The sequence below is a fragment of the Mchenga conophoros genome, linkage group LG15, assembly GCF_057382185.1.
Source record: "Mchenga conophoros isolate Kocher_MC1m ecotype Shallow Benthic linkage group LG15, M_conophoros_male_GT1.1, whole genome shotgun sequence".
Classification (NCBI taxonomy): Eukaryota; Metazoa; Chordata; class Actinopteri; order Cichliformes; family Cichlidae; genus Mchenga; species Mchenga conophoros.
The window spans coordinates 4487916-4502997 of NC_140540.1; the positions used below are offsets into that span (position 1 = coordinate 4487916).

Here is a 15082-nt window from a genome sequence, read left to right on the forward strand (position 1 = left end):
CTGGTTACTTACCCTCCCTGATTATGGTAATGGACCCGGAAGCCACACCCCCTCCAGAAAGATCACCCATACAACTAGGCCTAGCCACAATCAGAGAGTTACAGGACAAAGCCAGCCCCCAGGAAAAATCATTATGGGTAACAAGAGGGGCCACAAACACAGATGTCTGGCGTGGCCCAGATGGAAGGCCCATTCTACCGCCAGGGGTCAGACAGACAGCAATGGAAGAGGCACATGGAGTGGGGCATGTGGGACCTGCACAAATGATGAGAAACTTAGCCGTCTGGTGGCACCCTTATCTAAAAGACATGACAAAATACATGGTTAAAACCTGTAAGGAGTGCAACCAATTTGGAATCAAGCCCGCCTTCAAGCCAATAGCAGGGTACTTCCCCATCCCACTTTGCCCAGGGAAAGAAATAATCATTGATTACACAGACATGGTGGACAGAGTGGGTGGTTACAGGTACCTGCTGGTGGCTGTGGATGCATTTTCAGGTTGGCCAGAAGCCTGGCCGACAGCAAGTGAAAACAGTAGAACTGTGGTGAAGTGTCTGATTAATCATTATATACCACAGCATGGGTTTCCCGAGGTCATAAGGTCGGACAATGGTTCACATTTCAGGAACCACGATCTGCAGAGGGTTGAAGCCGCATTAGGTTTGAAACATAAGTTTGGCTCAGTTTACCACCCCCAGTCCCAGGGGAAAGTGGAAAGGATGAATCAAACTCTAAAAACTAAATTGGCTAAAATCTGTGCACAGACCAAATTAGATTGGGTTAAGGCATTGCCTCTTGCATTAATGTCCATAAGATGCTCAGTAAATCAAACCTCTGGTTACACTCCATTTGAGTTGGAGCATGGCAGGCCTTTTCCTGGCCCCTCCTCTCGCCTGTTAATGTCGGATGAAGCTGATTCAGACCTCGATCCGAGGACATATTATAACATGCTCCGCAGTTTTGTTGCCCAGTATTCCTCACAGGTCGCTGAAAGAAACCAGCAAGAGCTGAAAGAGGCGGCTACACCTGGAATGGACTACGTCCTCCTGAAAGTCACAAAGAGAAAGTGGGCTGAGCCTCGCTGGACAGGCCCTTACCGCATAACAGAGCGGACCTCCCACGCTGTCAGGCTCGAAGGAAAAGGTGACACCTGGTTTCATTACACACAGTGCGCTGCTGCCACCGAACCAGGAAGAACCTTGAGAGAGGTGCAGAAGGACCTGTCAGAAGGAGCTGCAACAGCATCACCAACCACTTGAGGGAGCCAAAGCTCAACCTACAAGCCGGCTGGTTACAAAAGGGGGTGTTCTTCATACTGAACTAAACATTTTTTTATTTTTAACATCTTTTATGACTTTGCTTTTATATTGGCTTGAGTTTTTAAGATTTACATTTTACATTGCAATAGTTTTAACCGCTGAAAGCTCATTTAAAGTTGTGTCACTGATACTTTTTGTTGCTCTTTAACTCCTAGAACACGCCCTTGGCGAGGTGGGGGGAACTGGACCACCTTTCTGTGCCCCATCATCCTCTATTAGACGACATCCAAGCTAAGTAAACATGTCTTGGCCCTTTCCCCCTGAAATGACAGGCAGGCAAAGATGTTGCGTCTTTGTTTGCTTCCTGGCCCTGGGTCTCATTCCCATTGGCATAATCCTGATCTGTGAAGGGCCCCCGACACTTCTGACACCTTCAAGTTCAAAAGCTTCGCCCCCTTCTGACAGTCCCAATCTGACAAATGTAGCCCCTAGGGTCTTGCCCACCACTTCCTCTCCAGTTCTGCCCACGCCCGATCCATTTAGAAAAAAACGACACACGGTTACCTCCTGCACCCCAAGTACGACTAGAATGATTACTCTCTGTGTCCCCAACAATAAAAGTTGGGTAGTCGAAATAGATTTCGCTAGCTTCCCAGTCACTCCCGTCACCAAAGACCAAGGGGGGGATCTTTTTAACCTTGCAGTACATCTCTCCTCCTCAGTGTGGTATATAACCCTGGGAGGTTGGCATCAGTGGAAGTGGTCCAGTTTAGTGTCAGAAACGGACCTCGATTGGTCCAAGCACTCTAAGGGTCAGGCTTTGCACTGGAGAAACCAAAATATGCTCAGAATAGCAAAAAAACCGGATCTTTCAGGCTTAATTTTTACCCTAAAGGATCTGGCCTTGACCTCCTGTCAACAATTTATACTTGCCCCTTGGACTGATCGCACCGCCCTGTATTGGCAAATGGAAATATGCCCTAGCGTTGGTGCAGCTCCAAGCTCTGTAGTTAAAGATGATAACCCCACCTTTAATGGCCCTCCGGTGACATATACAAACGGGGGGAGAAACGGCCGAATACGCATTGTAGACACAAATAAAATGTCTAAAGATGACCTCTTCCAAATTCTAACCGGTATTTCTGGAGCAACAAACAACTGGTTACTACTAGCTGAACAAGCTGCTGACAAGACGGCTTCCGACTGCATAGTATGTATGGGAGCCCGCCCCACTTTACGAGTTGTACCGGCGCCAGTCAATAGTGCATGCCTCCTGCACCTTATGAACAATACAAAACGAGGTCATTGCTCATATCTGGAAAACCACTTTCCTAAAACTCAACGCTCGGTCTCTAATAAACCACCTTTCTTTTCTTCAGATGTAGCTGTGAACAATTTCACTTGTATTAACCTGACTGGCAATGCAGTAAAACTAGGTAGCTTGAACTCTTCTTGGTGCACTGAGATGACGGTTATGAAACCAAACTTCCGACCTACGGCTAGGGCTGATTTGTGGTGGTGGTGTGGCAATAACAAGTTATATGATGGTTTCCCTCGGGATGCGTCAGGTCTTTGCGCTCTCATAACTCTTATTTTACCTGTTTTAGTCACTCCAGTAGATCTCTCTATAAAAGTACACGAAGTTGGCCTCCCATCCTCCTCTGAACGCCGCTCTAAACGTTCTCTAATCCCAGGTTCAGCTCATAATCCAACCTATATTGATGCTGTAGGTATACCCCGTGGGGTCCCCGATGAATATAAACTGCGAGACCAGGTTAAAGCAGGATGGGCCTCGATACTTTGGATGGTTGAAATAAATGCGAATGTAGACAGAATTAACTACATTCACTTTAATGTGCAACTGTTGGCTAATTACACTCGAGATGGTTTTGAAGCTGTGCATGCACAGTTATCTGCCACTTCCCTAATGGCTTTCCAAAACAGGGTCGCAACGGATTTCCTCCTCGCAGAAAAAGGCGGAGTCTGCAGCCTTTTTGGTCAGGAGTGCTGTACCTATATCCCCAATAACACAGCTCCTGATGGTTCCCTCACTAAAGCTATTACTGGTCTCACAGCTCTTACTGTTAAAATGAAGGAACACTCGGGCGTTGATACTGCCATGTGGGACTCTTGGCTTAACATGTTTGGCAAATATAAGGCCCTTGTAGCTTCCATCCTAGTTTCCATCTCAGTTTTTGTTGCTATCCTAGTCACCTGCGGTTGCTGTTGTATTCCATGCATTCGATCCCTCATCCAGAGACTGATTGTTACAGCTCTCACTCCTGAGGATAAGGATCTCGCCCGGCAGATGCCTTTATTGGCTAGTCAACTTCCCACCTCCTCGCCAACGGATGATGAAAACTCTGATCGTGAGGGTGACGAACATTATCGTCTTTCTCTTGTTTAAATTCTTCTAGAATGATTGTTTCTCTGTGGTGTTTTGTATTAGGCTTGTTATTAATTGTTTCCCTCACCCACTTCCTCTTGAAGGATATATCTGGTTGAACTGTGTCTGGTGGGGTTGTGAGGGTTAAGCGATGTTCTCAGGGTCTCCGGACTTAAGCCTGAGCGAATGTGTACTCCCACCACTGGATATGAATTGTTTTATTCCACACCCCTTCCTCACGTTTTACCATATTCACTTTTGAATGTCCTTAGCAGTTACCGTTCTGAGTTTATTTTACGGTTGATTTATTCTTTCACATTTTCACGTTTATATCTCTCATTATTATAGTATACTCTGTACTCTCCACATTTTTATCATTACTTATGTTTTTTGGTTGCTGGGTTACAGGAACTGTTAATTTTGTGTCACTACCCTGGTTGCACTAACTCGTTGTATCCGTGTGTGCAGGACAGCTGTTACTGCTTTCGTCGGGAACCGAGACTGCTTGCAGCCGACCCCTGGGCAGGGTGGTGCCTGGACTCTTTTCTCCTCATCTGCAATGACAGATAAAGACAAATGATAAGACCCGAGGAGTTTTTCGAGCCAGGCTTCGACACGTCTCTGTGTTCCTTTGAATGTTACTTATTTTTGTGTGTTGACCCATTTAAGATGGGTCAAAAGGGGGATTTGAAGAAAATATAATCTGATCAAACATTATTCAGCTTTAAATATTGTTCAGCTTTAAAGTTACTGTGCAACTGTGTAATAAAAATGTGCTCACGACTTTGGCCTTGAGAGCGATAAGAAGCGATCGCCTCATCCTGCAGGCGAAAGATATCTGCAAGCGAAGAGACTAGAACACCCAAGGCCGCTTTCCTTTTATGGAGTTGTTTTTCTGCTAATGCAGCACTTTCCTCACAACCCCCTCCTGTAAGTTTTAGAGAATATATACCCATCCTCACAGCAAATATTAGGAATCTCCTGATGTGAGCTGTGTTGAGAGGTTGTCTCTGTCTCAATAAAAGTTCACTGATTCCCCATCTGCAGCAGGTGTCCGGTTGTCTTCATTCTCCGCCAGCCTGGTTAAGTCAATTCCTCCTTAACATCTAAAAGAACCTATTTAATGAAGGAAGACGGGTTCACTTTGTGTTTAATATTATTCTATTGCTGTTGTTGTTTTTTTTTATATCCTTCATTAGCTCAAATCATGCACTTGCCTGTAAAACAGACACAGCTACATTTTTTGCCAACTGATGGCTACCGATGTAACAAGATCGCAGTGACGTTAGGATGGATACAAACAGCTGTCTAAGTTGAAAGGAGAGAGATGTCTTTACTTTTGGTGCATTTTCATTTTAAAGTGTCTATTTTTAAATGGGACAACCTTTTCCTGTGAGGTTAAAGGTCATTTGTAGACACCTTTATGATGAATATAATAAGAGAATGCACATGTGTAGCAAGAAGAAAAAAATAAATGCAGCCCAACTTGTTTTCAGTTTAACTATAAAGCATTAGCAAATAGTTTATTATCATAAATTAGTTAATAGTTATTGGCTAATAGTGATACAAATTAAAGTTCATTACCTCTTTGTAAGATCCCCTATTAGGGAAATTATACACACATGTTATTATAAGGAATAATTAAATACTAAGTTTAAAAACAGAACATTGTGTCTCAGTGAAACATATCTCTATATAAACTCATTTTTATGTCAAGTGTTGCAATACTTGACATAAAAATGTCAAGTGTCATTATTACCACTAGAGGGCAGGCCAGCATTCATTTTCTCCTATGAAGGCAGTTGACTGTATTGAATTCTTTTATCTGCTTGATAACAAGTTTTCAGGTGTACTCTGCTCATAAGCTTTCATGTTTCACATTTAATAAACAAAGAAACCAACAAAGCCCACCACAGATCCTCATTTGTTAAATTAAAATCATCTCGCTATGTTAGCCCAAAGAGATCAGGAGGCTTGTGTTGCTGTGTATGAAACACAGTGCACTAGCAGGTGTTGTTGAGCAATGACACATGGCTTTACAGTGTCAATCTAAACCTAAGAACTTGAATTTGTTCTTGAGAATTTGGGTTATCACATTAGATAATTCAACCGTAAACAGGGTTACCATGAATGAACACGATAGGTGGAAGTGCTCTTGAGCACACACACACACACACACACAGATGAAAGTACTGTCAAAGCACTGCATGAACAAATGAAATCTGAAGTGATTCTCTTCCTCGGAGCGATTCAAACACAGGATGGGGTCAGCAGGTCGGCTACAATTGCAGAACTACAATGTTGTCACACAGAACAGCAGAAAGGACTGTAGGCAGGAGTCTCTCAAGAGAGAGAGACACCAGGAAAATGATTTGACTGAAGAGCATTCTTCTAGAGTCTCATGTGTGCGATCATTTAGATGAAGTGGAGCTGACAGAGCAGTCCTCACTCATTTGCAATCCATTCAAGTTCTGACAGTGATTGCAGTCTCATTAGGAATGGGGAAGTGCTTTTGTTGGGGCATGCTGGCCAGAAGAGCACTGGGTTTTTTTGTTTGTTTGTTTTAAATACAGAAATAGGCTGCAAATATCTACATCACAGTTACTTGGTTGTTGAGAAATAACTATCACTTAGCTGGTAGTCTAAATTCCAATTCCACATTTTTATTCCAGGACTCGACTGGATTTGTCTAAGGGCGAGGAAGTTTATGCTCCTTTTATTCCTTCTTTTTTTAAAGCCAGGAAAAGCAAGTGGGTGGGGTCTTCTGTCCTCAAAGTCACAACTGTGTTCTTGAGATGATTTGGGATACCCCCACTGCATGACAATGATATCCAATAGTAGATAGTAGAGTAATATAATTATTACTTGAAACTTTCTCCACATTTATTGTGAAAATTCACCATTGTAATGATTTCAAAGGGTGGCTAAAGACTTTTGCAAAGTATGTGTCCACTCTGTATTTAATCATTAGTTATTATTGACCCCTGGCACTCCACAGCGTGTCTTCCTCCCCTCACAACCGGCTGCACCAGACGCCCACCCCTCCCTGTGCCAAGATTTCTTCCTGTTAAAAGGGAGTTTTCCCTTTCCTGTCGCCAAAATGCTTGCCCAAAGGGGATCACATGATTGTTGGGGATCTCTCTGTATTATTGTAGTGTCTTTACCTTACAATGTAAAGATGAAATGGTGTGTCTGTGTGTGTTTTTATTAAATGTAGCCATTACAACATTACAAATGTTAAGTGTGTAATGATGCGTGATTCTGCACGTTGTGCTGAAGAGCTTTTATTTTGTATGTACAGGGAAAAAAAACAAAAAGAAAGAAAGAAAAAAAAAAAAAACCCAAAACAAAATCCAGTAGTAGTTCACAATTTATTTTACTGAATAAATTTGGACAAAACACCAGAATCTGTTACGATACAATCAGAACATCTGAGGCAGATATCCCACCATGCACCATCCCCATCCATGAAACAAAAAAAAGGACTAAACATTAGCACCAAATCAGCACCAGCTTAAATAAAGGTAGCTCAGTCTACAAAAACGATGAAAGCAATAGCTGTTTTACTGTTTAAATCCAAAAACAACTCAGAAAAGCAGCAAACTGAGAATTTTTCCTGTTTTTAAACTTTTCTTAAAAAAAAAAAAGAAAGAAAAGAAAAAGAAAAACGAGCACCCTCCTAACCCCACCCCGACCTCCCACCCTTTGCTAGGCAGGCTATAGCATTCATGGAGCACATGCCAATGTCTAGTTAAGGAAAACACAAATTCAAGTAACATTGAGATACGACAAAACGTGTCCACTGGTACCCATTTTCGAGCATGACCGTTTCACAGAACCTAAGCAGGGAGTAGAAAAACAAAAAAACAAAATAAAAAAAAATAAAAACAACCTAACATGAGGTTCTGGAGTGAGCATGTCATAGCAATACTATCACTGAATATCTCATATCAATTTTCTTAAAAAGAAGTGAGGGAGACTGGGTGGCATGAGGCTGTCGGGGGTACAGGAATACTGGCACAGAAGATAATGTGTATTCTAAAACTTCAGACAGACCTTTTTTTTGTTTGTTTTTTCTCTGTTGGCGCCTGTCCTGTGTCAAGATATTGCCTATATCATACATGAAAAAGGAATCTCTGGATAAAGAAAAACCCTGCAATGTAGTTTTAAATATATATATATATTTATATATATATAGCTGTTACAATTTAAATAAATGTTATGTTCTTGTTCCTACAACTGAAGAATGGAATTAAATTATATATTTAAAAAAAAAAAGTAAGCTAATTTTAGAGGTGGAATCATCCTTTCACCTAATACATCAAGTGCATGATACCGAGTGGGGAGGCTGACTATGAAAATAGATTAAGATTGAGGTGTACAGAGTGACAATAAAGCAGCAGTAACAATAGACTGGAATAGCTTTTTAAAAAACAAAAATGCTTTACAAAAGTAATGTGGAAAAACAAAAGTGTGGTAAGAGACAGGAGGAGGCGGAAACATAACAAAAGACAAGGCCATTGAGGAGTTTAGTGACTGTCAGAATCTTCAACAATATAAAACAGACAAACGAGACATGGACACACGACATAAAACTTAAAACCATGAGACAAGGGCGAGGTCAGCCATGTCGATTATGATGACAACCACAAGAAAACGCCTGCTCCGTTTAAACAATGCTCCTGGGTCAGAACTATGACCACCTAAAGCTATGACATCAAACTAAAGAAAACCAATAAAAAGAGCTGGGGTGTTGCGAGTCTGTCAGTTCCTTTAGGATTGTTCTCCTCGGATTCCTTGTCTGTATGTCCCTTCATGCTTTCCATAGTGTCAAAAAAAAAGGGGGGAAAAAAGGTGAATGTGTCTACTTCTATGAGCACCACATTTAAAACAAAACAGATCTGGGAAAAAAAAGAACATTTGCTACATTGTTTGCAACTTGCATATCTGGTAGCAACATCCCCGATTGGGACGTGCATCGCCAGATGATGTATAGATGCCATTTGTCATGCCAGACTCAAGGTTTTCCATGAAATGGTGGCAAAGGAAACACAATGGAAACACCTTTTTTTATGAGTGACAAATTCACCTATTTACTTCTACTCTACTGTTTATTTTTTTGGCTCTGCTGCGAGCTTGGCGAGCCAACCGTGGCGGAGTCGTCCGTTTGTGCTTGGTGTTTGCTCAGCTGAAGAACTGCTCCAGCTCCTGTTCCATGTTCACCTCAGGCACCATCTGCTCCTGCTCCCTTTCCCCTCTGCTGTGCACTGCAGTGCCCCCTAGCGCCCCGGATGAGGCAAACCACGGGTGCTCCAGAATCTCCCGAGAGGTGAGGCGCTCCGCCGGCTCCCGACGGAGGATGGAGCGGATCAGGCACTTGGCCTTGGGCGTCAGCGTTTCTGGGATGTTGAAGTGGCCCCTGCGGATTTTGCTGAACAGCGAGCCGGGTTCGACATCGTGGAAAGGGTAGCGCCCCACGAGGATGGTATAAAGCATGACGCCCAGGCTCCAGACATCAGCTGCCTTCCCCGAGTAGCTGCCGCTGGCATTGAGGATCTCGGGGCTGACGTAGGCGGGGCAGCCATGTTTATCTGACAGGGAATCATCGTGCCCATTCAGGATGTACGTGTCCTCGAGGCTCTCCAGCTTCACAAGGCTTCTGCAGACACACAAACAAAACTCATTGAGCTCCTTATAAATGTGGATGATATAGAAAGAATTTGAGCAATCAGAAGAAAACCATCAAGTGGGTAATTTATTCTGACAGGCAACGTAAAGTACTTTAAATCCATCACTTTTGGATGTCAATGGAAGTAGATCGCATAATTCTTTCAGCTTACGTCTGACATTTCTTTTCAATATATAAAAAGTGGCATTATACAAACAGATTTTCCAGAAGAAACATAATTATGGGTAACTGATCAGAAAAGTAAAATCTCCCCCCCCTCCCCCTCCTACTCATCAAAGCATCTATTTGCACTTTTTGCTCTAAACCCTGCAACAGTTGCTACAATGCCCCTGGGTATTCATAATAGCGACTAATTGTTGAGAAGCTTTATCACTGAAGAATCTGTGTAAGTTCAAGCACCGAAAACAAAAAGCCCCCATACATGAATAGTCAGCCAGCAGAAGCAGGTAAAGACAATACGATATGATGCACCAAGCAACGAGACTGTGATCGAAGAGAAGGATGTATTTATTGCTACGTTTGACTTTCACATGAGGCCGTTTCCTTTCATTAATACGTGGCAGAACGATTTTAGGTTTTAAAACGAGGAACATTCTATTGTTTCCTTGAGCAAAATACCCATTGTTCCCCTGCAATATAAAGAGCTGTGTGAATTTTAAACACAGCACACCACTGCCTGGATAACAGCTCATTTGGAGGATGTGCAAACCTGCAATTAGAGCTAAGAGGACCTAGGAAGGCAAACTACTAAAACGGAGCCGAATTTAATATTGGCACACATTGTGCATTTCAGCTGAGTCAGAGGCGGTGCTCATGATGAAATATCTTGAGGCGCGGTAGAGAAGAAAGAAACAAACGAGCCTTGTTTAATAGCTACATGATTCTACTCGAGGCCAGCGTTTGACTGATGCCGCCGTTTGGTCAAGGGTTAACGGCAGCATGACAAATTCGGGTCAAGAAGCCAACGAATGCTGCAGAAGCCTGCTCGGGTATCATTTTCTGTCTGCTCATCCACTCCTCTCTGCAGTCATCGCAGCGTTTTGTTCCACACTTGGCCTCAGAGCCAGAGGAGGTCTCTCTAAGGCAGCTTTGTCTCCTCTCTCATCTCTCTGCACTCGTTCACCGTTTCAGCAGGACTGAAAGGTTGTAAGAGGAGTCTTGACGGGCCACATAGTAAATGCGACCCGGTGCTGCCCTTCACATCACTCTTAGAATTCACCCGGCATGAATCATTTAGTGGAAGGGGCCCTCAGCATCCGAGCCCGGTGACATTCAAGGTTACTGGACCTGTACTAAATATGTGAGGCGGCTCAACTTCTCTTTTCCACAGAGAGCGCCAGAGAATGACGTCACATTTTTCAGACTGAAGGCCCTGAGTGCAGCATGTGGCTTCAAGGTGTTAAATAAGAAGTACTTAAGGACATGCTTTAGAGCTGGGATTTGTATACAGTATCTAATGAAAAGAATAAACGTTGAGTCTGAACTGGCATCCACTCAAATTCTTTAAAAGAAAAAAGAAAGAACTTAAAAAGCTGCTCTAACAGATGTCTAGATTTTTTGTAGTTTTCATATGCTGCCAGCAGGGGTCAGTAAACCCGCACTGTGAAAAGTGTTATTCTAAAGTTTCCATCACACATAAGCCCAGAGTAATGGATCATCTGACATGCAAAAGCTTCCCCTGATAACTTATCTGTCCATGTTTCTCAGCTCAACAGCTTTCCTGAGTCTTAGCATGAGTAGCGATTACATTTGTGTAACTCATTTCCTTCCCCCAAGTGTGATTCCATTCACATTTACAGTATATGTGCACAAGAATAACCAGGCAACACACAAAAGGCTCATATTTCCTTCATTCTGCACAACACCTTGTATAGTGTCAACTTACACTATCTGCGGTATTAGCTGTAATATCACACACACACCGATAGCATCTTATACACCAAAAAAAAAAAAAAAAAAACAGAGGGAAACTGCAAAGTGCACAAAAGATGCTAAGGTTTCCATGGGACTCACCTGTCCTCATTCTTGAAGACAAACTTCCTCAGTTTGAGGTCACGGAGAACCAGTCCGTTGTCGTGGCAATGTGCCACAGCCGAGGCTATCTGATAGAAGAGCCTGGCAGCTTCGTCCTCTCGCAACTTCTTGCAGGTACGGACAAAAGAGTGCATGTCGCCATAGCTTCTCTCGAAGAACACATAGGCCCGCGTCTCCCCAAGCAAAATCTCCAGGATTTGGTTAATGTGCTGGTGCTGGCCAAGGGCGAAGTAGGCCGCCAGTGACTCCTGGTATCGGCCCACATCGAAAACCTGCAATCAGAAGAAGGAAGAATTTATGCTTACTGTTAGCAATGTGGAGAATTAGATCGTATGTATATATTTTTTTCAGCTATATCATTAGATTCTTTTGGTGGTTGGAGATCTATAAACCAAACCTTTCCCACCATAGATTTACACAATTAAATCCAACTGAAGGAGGTGTAAATTGCCCTCTAATTGAACTAAATGTAACCAACACATGAGTAATCCAACACATTCCCGGGACACCAAACTTGGTCTTTTGGCAGAGCGAGTAAGGTTAAATAGAGGCAAACTGAAAGCATTGTATTAGTACATGGCATTGTGCTGCAGCCTGGGGGTTGCAGTGTCTCTTTTGTTTCCATAGTAACCCCCAATTGACTTTCAGTACATGCAGTTCAGGTGAGAGGGCTTCTCTTGCAGTCGATACAAATACACCCCACAGGTCTGGGGATCTTAAGTTGCAGCCTAAGACTCCAGCTAGACAAGAAAAATCAATCCTGAAAAAAAAGGGGGGGAGGGAATTGATCACCGCTGTATCGAAACCAGCACAAAGCAGATGGGGGTCAAACAGCAGTTAGTACACAGGCTTGTGCCAAAGGCCATTAATTTGTTATTGCCCTGACAAAACATTATCTCAAGTCAAAAGGCACAGGTTATTTGATATGTTGTGGCGTACGAGTCCAAGGGTGCATGCAAGTATTGCCTCAATTCATCCACTTAAGCCTCAGGGACAACCCACCTGCCCTCATAATCAGTAATTTACAGAAGTCAGAAGCTATAAATGTGGTGAGGAGAGGCCATGAGTTTCATCCAAGCCTAACAGGGCAGCGTTTTTTATATATTTTTTTGAATGTGTGCATTTTACTCAGATCAACTTCCCTTTAAAAACTGAGCACCTGGTGGAAAAAAGAAAACAAAAAGAAAAAAGGTGCACTATGGATATGTTGGCACTACAGATCCAAGAGTGAGCACTGTGCCATGAAAGAAAGAAGCCATGGCTGTGCCAGAATAGCACAGAGGAGTGTGTGCGTGGTTACTCACTCCTTTGTCAACGTTACATCATGCAATCCAAGCCACACAGCTCACTCCATTCACTTTTTCCATTAGGCTGCTGCTGCCAGCTCTCTATTTACAGTTCAAGCAATTATTAAAAAGTGGAGATGGTGGACAGGAAACCCATAAAAGCCAGCTCAGGATTTTTCTGCATAGCACATTCATCACATCTGAGGACATTAGGCATCGAAATAAAGTCGTTTTAATTCATCTAGACGTGCAAGCAACGCACCCCTAAAAATATTTCGTGCAGTAAAAAATATATATATATGTGAATATATTTTTTCTCCCCAGATTGACGTCATAAGGGGGGAGTAAAGTCATGCTGCGAAATAGGGAAGGTTTGTTACCATATTGCCTACTAACCTTACATACGAGCTCGTCCCCGCTGTGCAGGTGGGCGGCTCTGAAAACGTGGTCTCCCTCCAGCGGCTCCAACAAAAGGTAGTCCCCGATGCGGGAGATACAGTGCGAGGAGTCCGGGGTCTCCGGCGGGCTGGGAGACCCGAGGTTGGGGCTGAAACTCTGATGAGACTCTGTAGTCCTTAAACAAGACAATTCTTCGAAATCGTGCGCTTTGTGCCGCGATCTCCCATAGCGTGAAATGTTAATTGGATTTGACCTCTGTATGTTCATGAGGAATAAGTGCGATATCTCCACAAAATCGGGGGCCTTCCTCCTCCTTGTTCTTCTTATCCTCTTCTGTCGGGATAACACTTCGTTGTGCAGAAAGACAATCTGTCCAAGTACTTCTGTTACGCTTGCATGAAGTAAAAAAATAAATAATAAATTTTTTCTAAAAAAAAAAAATACAAAAAAATAAGAGATTTAAATGCACCTTGCCTTTGCAAAATCTAACCGACTCTGTGCAGCCAAAACTGGCTCGCTGGATTTCATGCAACTAAAATTGGTCTCTGATTTTTTACTGCTCACTTGCACCCCTTTGTTTTCCATTCATTGGATGAGACTGGGGTAAAGGAAAAATTAAGAATTACTGACTTAAGCTGGATGAAACCCCTTAGCACAGACGTGCTGCAGCTTCACTGACGTTAAGTGCGAACAAAACTGCAACAAAGGTTGCCAAAAGTTAGCTTTTAAAATGAATGAAGAGTAAACCCGCAGCTCGTCTTGCTAGCTTATCTTGCCGGTTAACGGTATGGCACGTTTCATAAAACGGAAACAATTTATAAGACACAGCTGTCAGGCAAGGGGGGAAATGCAAAAATAGAAACAAATAAAGCAACTTTCCAGCCCAATTATAGCTGCTGACTTTTTAGACTATTAGTAGCTAGCAGGTGCAGAGCTAACTAGTTAGCTCCCTTGGCTAACTAGTACCAGGTCAGTGCACGGCCTTGTTCCCCGGGATCATATCCATGCACGCTGATTGTCATCTATCACATAAGGAGAAACCCCCATCCGGAAAAAAGACTGCTGTGGCTCTTTGTGTGCGGGAGTCGACGTCCTCTCTCTTTCTGCTGGTCCGGTCCTGCGGAATAAAAGTGCCGTCTTTCTTGAGTGTCTGCTGATATAAATCTGATGGAAGGAAGGAAGGGACGGCCGGCCGACTTTCCCAGGCCAATCCCTCGATTCAGCAGGACATCCTCTCCCGTGGTGCCGCTGTGCTTCTTACGTGGCTGGGAATCTAGTCCATTCAAGTGCGGAGGGAGGCCAGCCGAGCTGTACACACTGCGCCTGTACAGACAGAGAGAGCAAGCCTGCCTGCCTGACGGAGGAGGGGACGAGGACGGGAGGGTGGGGTGGGGGGGGCTTCTGTACACACGCACACCTGCGCACATGCACACACATACAAAGAGGCATGCCGACCCGCCCCCTGACGTCATTTAAACAGCGAGAGCTCATTGGCTTCCGAGCTGCCTTATAATATGCGGTGAAGTCATGTGAGAGCCATGTAGTGCGGCTACACCCCCAGGAATCTAAATGCGTCGCATGCTGGTAAATTGGATGGGGAGGGGGGGCCGGAGTGAGAGTATAGCTACTGTACGTGCTGTGTTACAAATGTGTTTCCTCCTGAAATGTCATTCAAGGGAAAGCGAGGGAGATCCCGCTCTCACAATAGCACACACGCCGTTCAGCGCAGTTACCGCATAAAATCGTGTTATTTGTAACACCTTTTTTGTGGCGGCATCTACACCTGTAAATGAAAACACACTGCGTTACTAAGCCCTTAGGATACAGTTGAGTCTATATTTAAAATTACATGAAAGTGTAACTAAAGGAGGGCCTAAGCCTGGGGTGTCAAACATAAGGCCCAGGGGCCAGAATCAGCCAAGCAAAGCCACCAATCCGGCCCACTGGATGGCTTTGTAAAATGTCAAGGAGAACAGAAACTTTTTTTTTACCCATAAAGATGCCCCCCATGGGTATTCATGTTACACCA

General features: G+C 43.6%; 2 protein-coding genes across 2 annotated transcripts; one reads left to right on the top strand and one right to left on the bottom strand.

Moving 5' to 3' along the window:
- Positions 1-1187: 1187 nt before the first annotated feature.
- LOC146557533 (uncharacterized) lies at positions 1188-4691 on the top strand. The gene has a single exon (XM_085246086.1). It carries the CDS (start codon positions 1561-1563, stop codon positions 3664-3666), a length of 2106 nt encoding a protein of 701 aa, XP_085102212.1. The 5' UTR covers positions 1188-1560; the 3' UTR covers positions 3667-4691.
- A 2311-nt stretch (positions 4692-7002) lies between these two features.
- trib2 (tribbles pseudokinase 2) lies at positions 7003-14432 on the bottom strand. The gene is made up of 3 exons (XM_085247212.1): positions 13051-14432; positions 11348-11640; positions 7003-9304 (listed from the first exon to the last, which is right to left on the bottom strand). Exons 1-3 carry the CDS (start codon positions 13318-13320, stop codon positions 8830-8832), a joined length of 1038 nt encoding a protein of 345 aa, XP_085103338.1. The 5' UTR covers positions 13321-14432; the 3' UTR covers positions 7003-8829.
- Between the last annotated feature and the right edge of the window lie 650 nt (positions 14433-15082).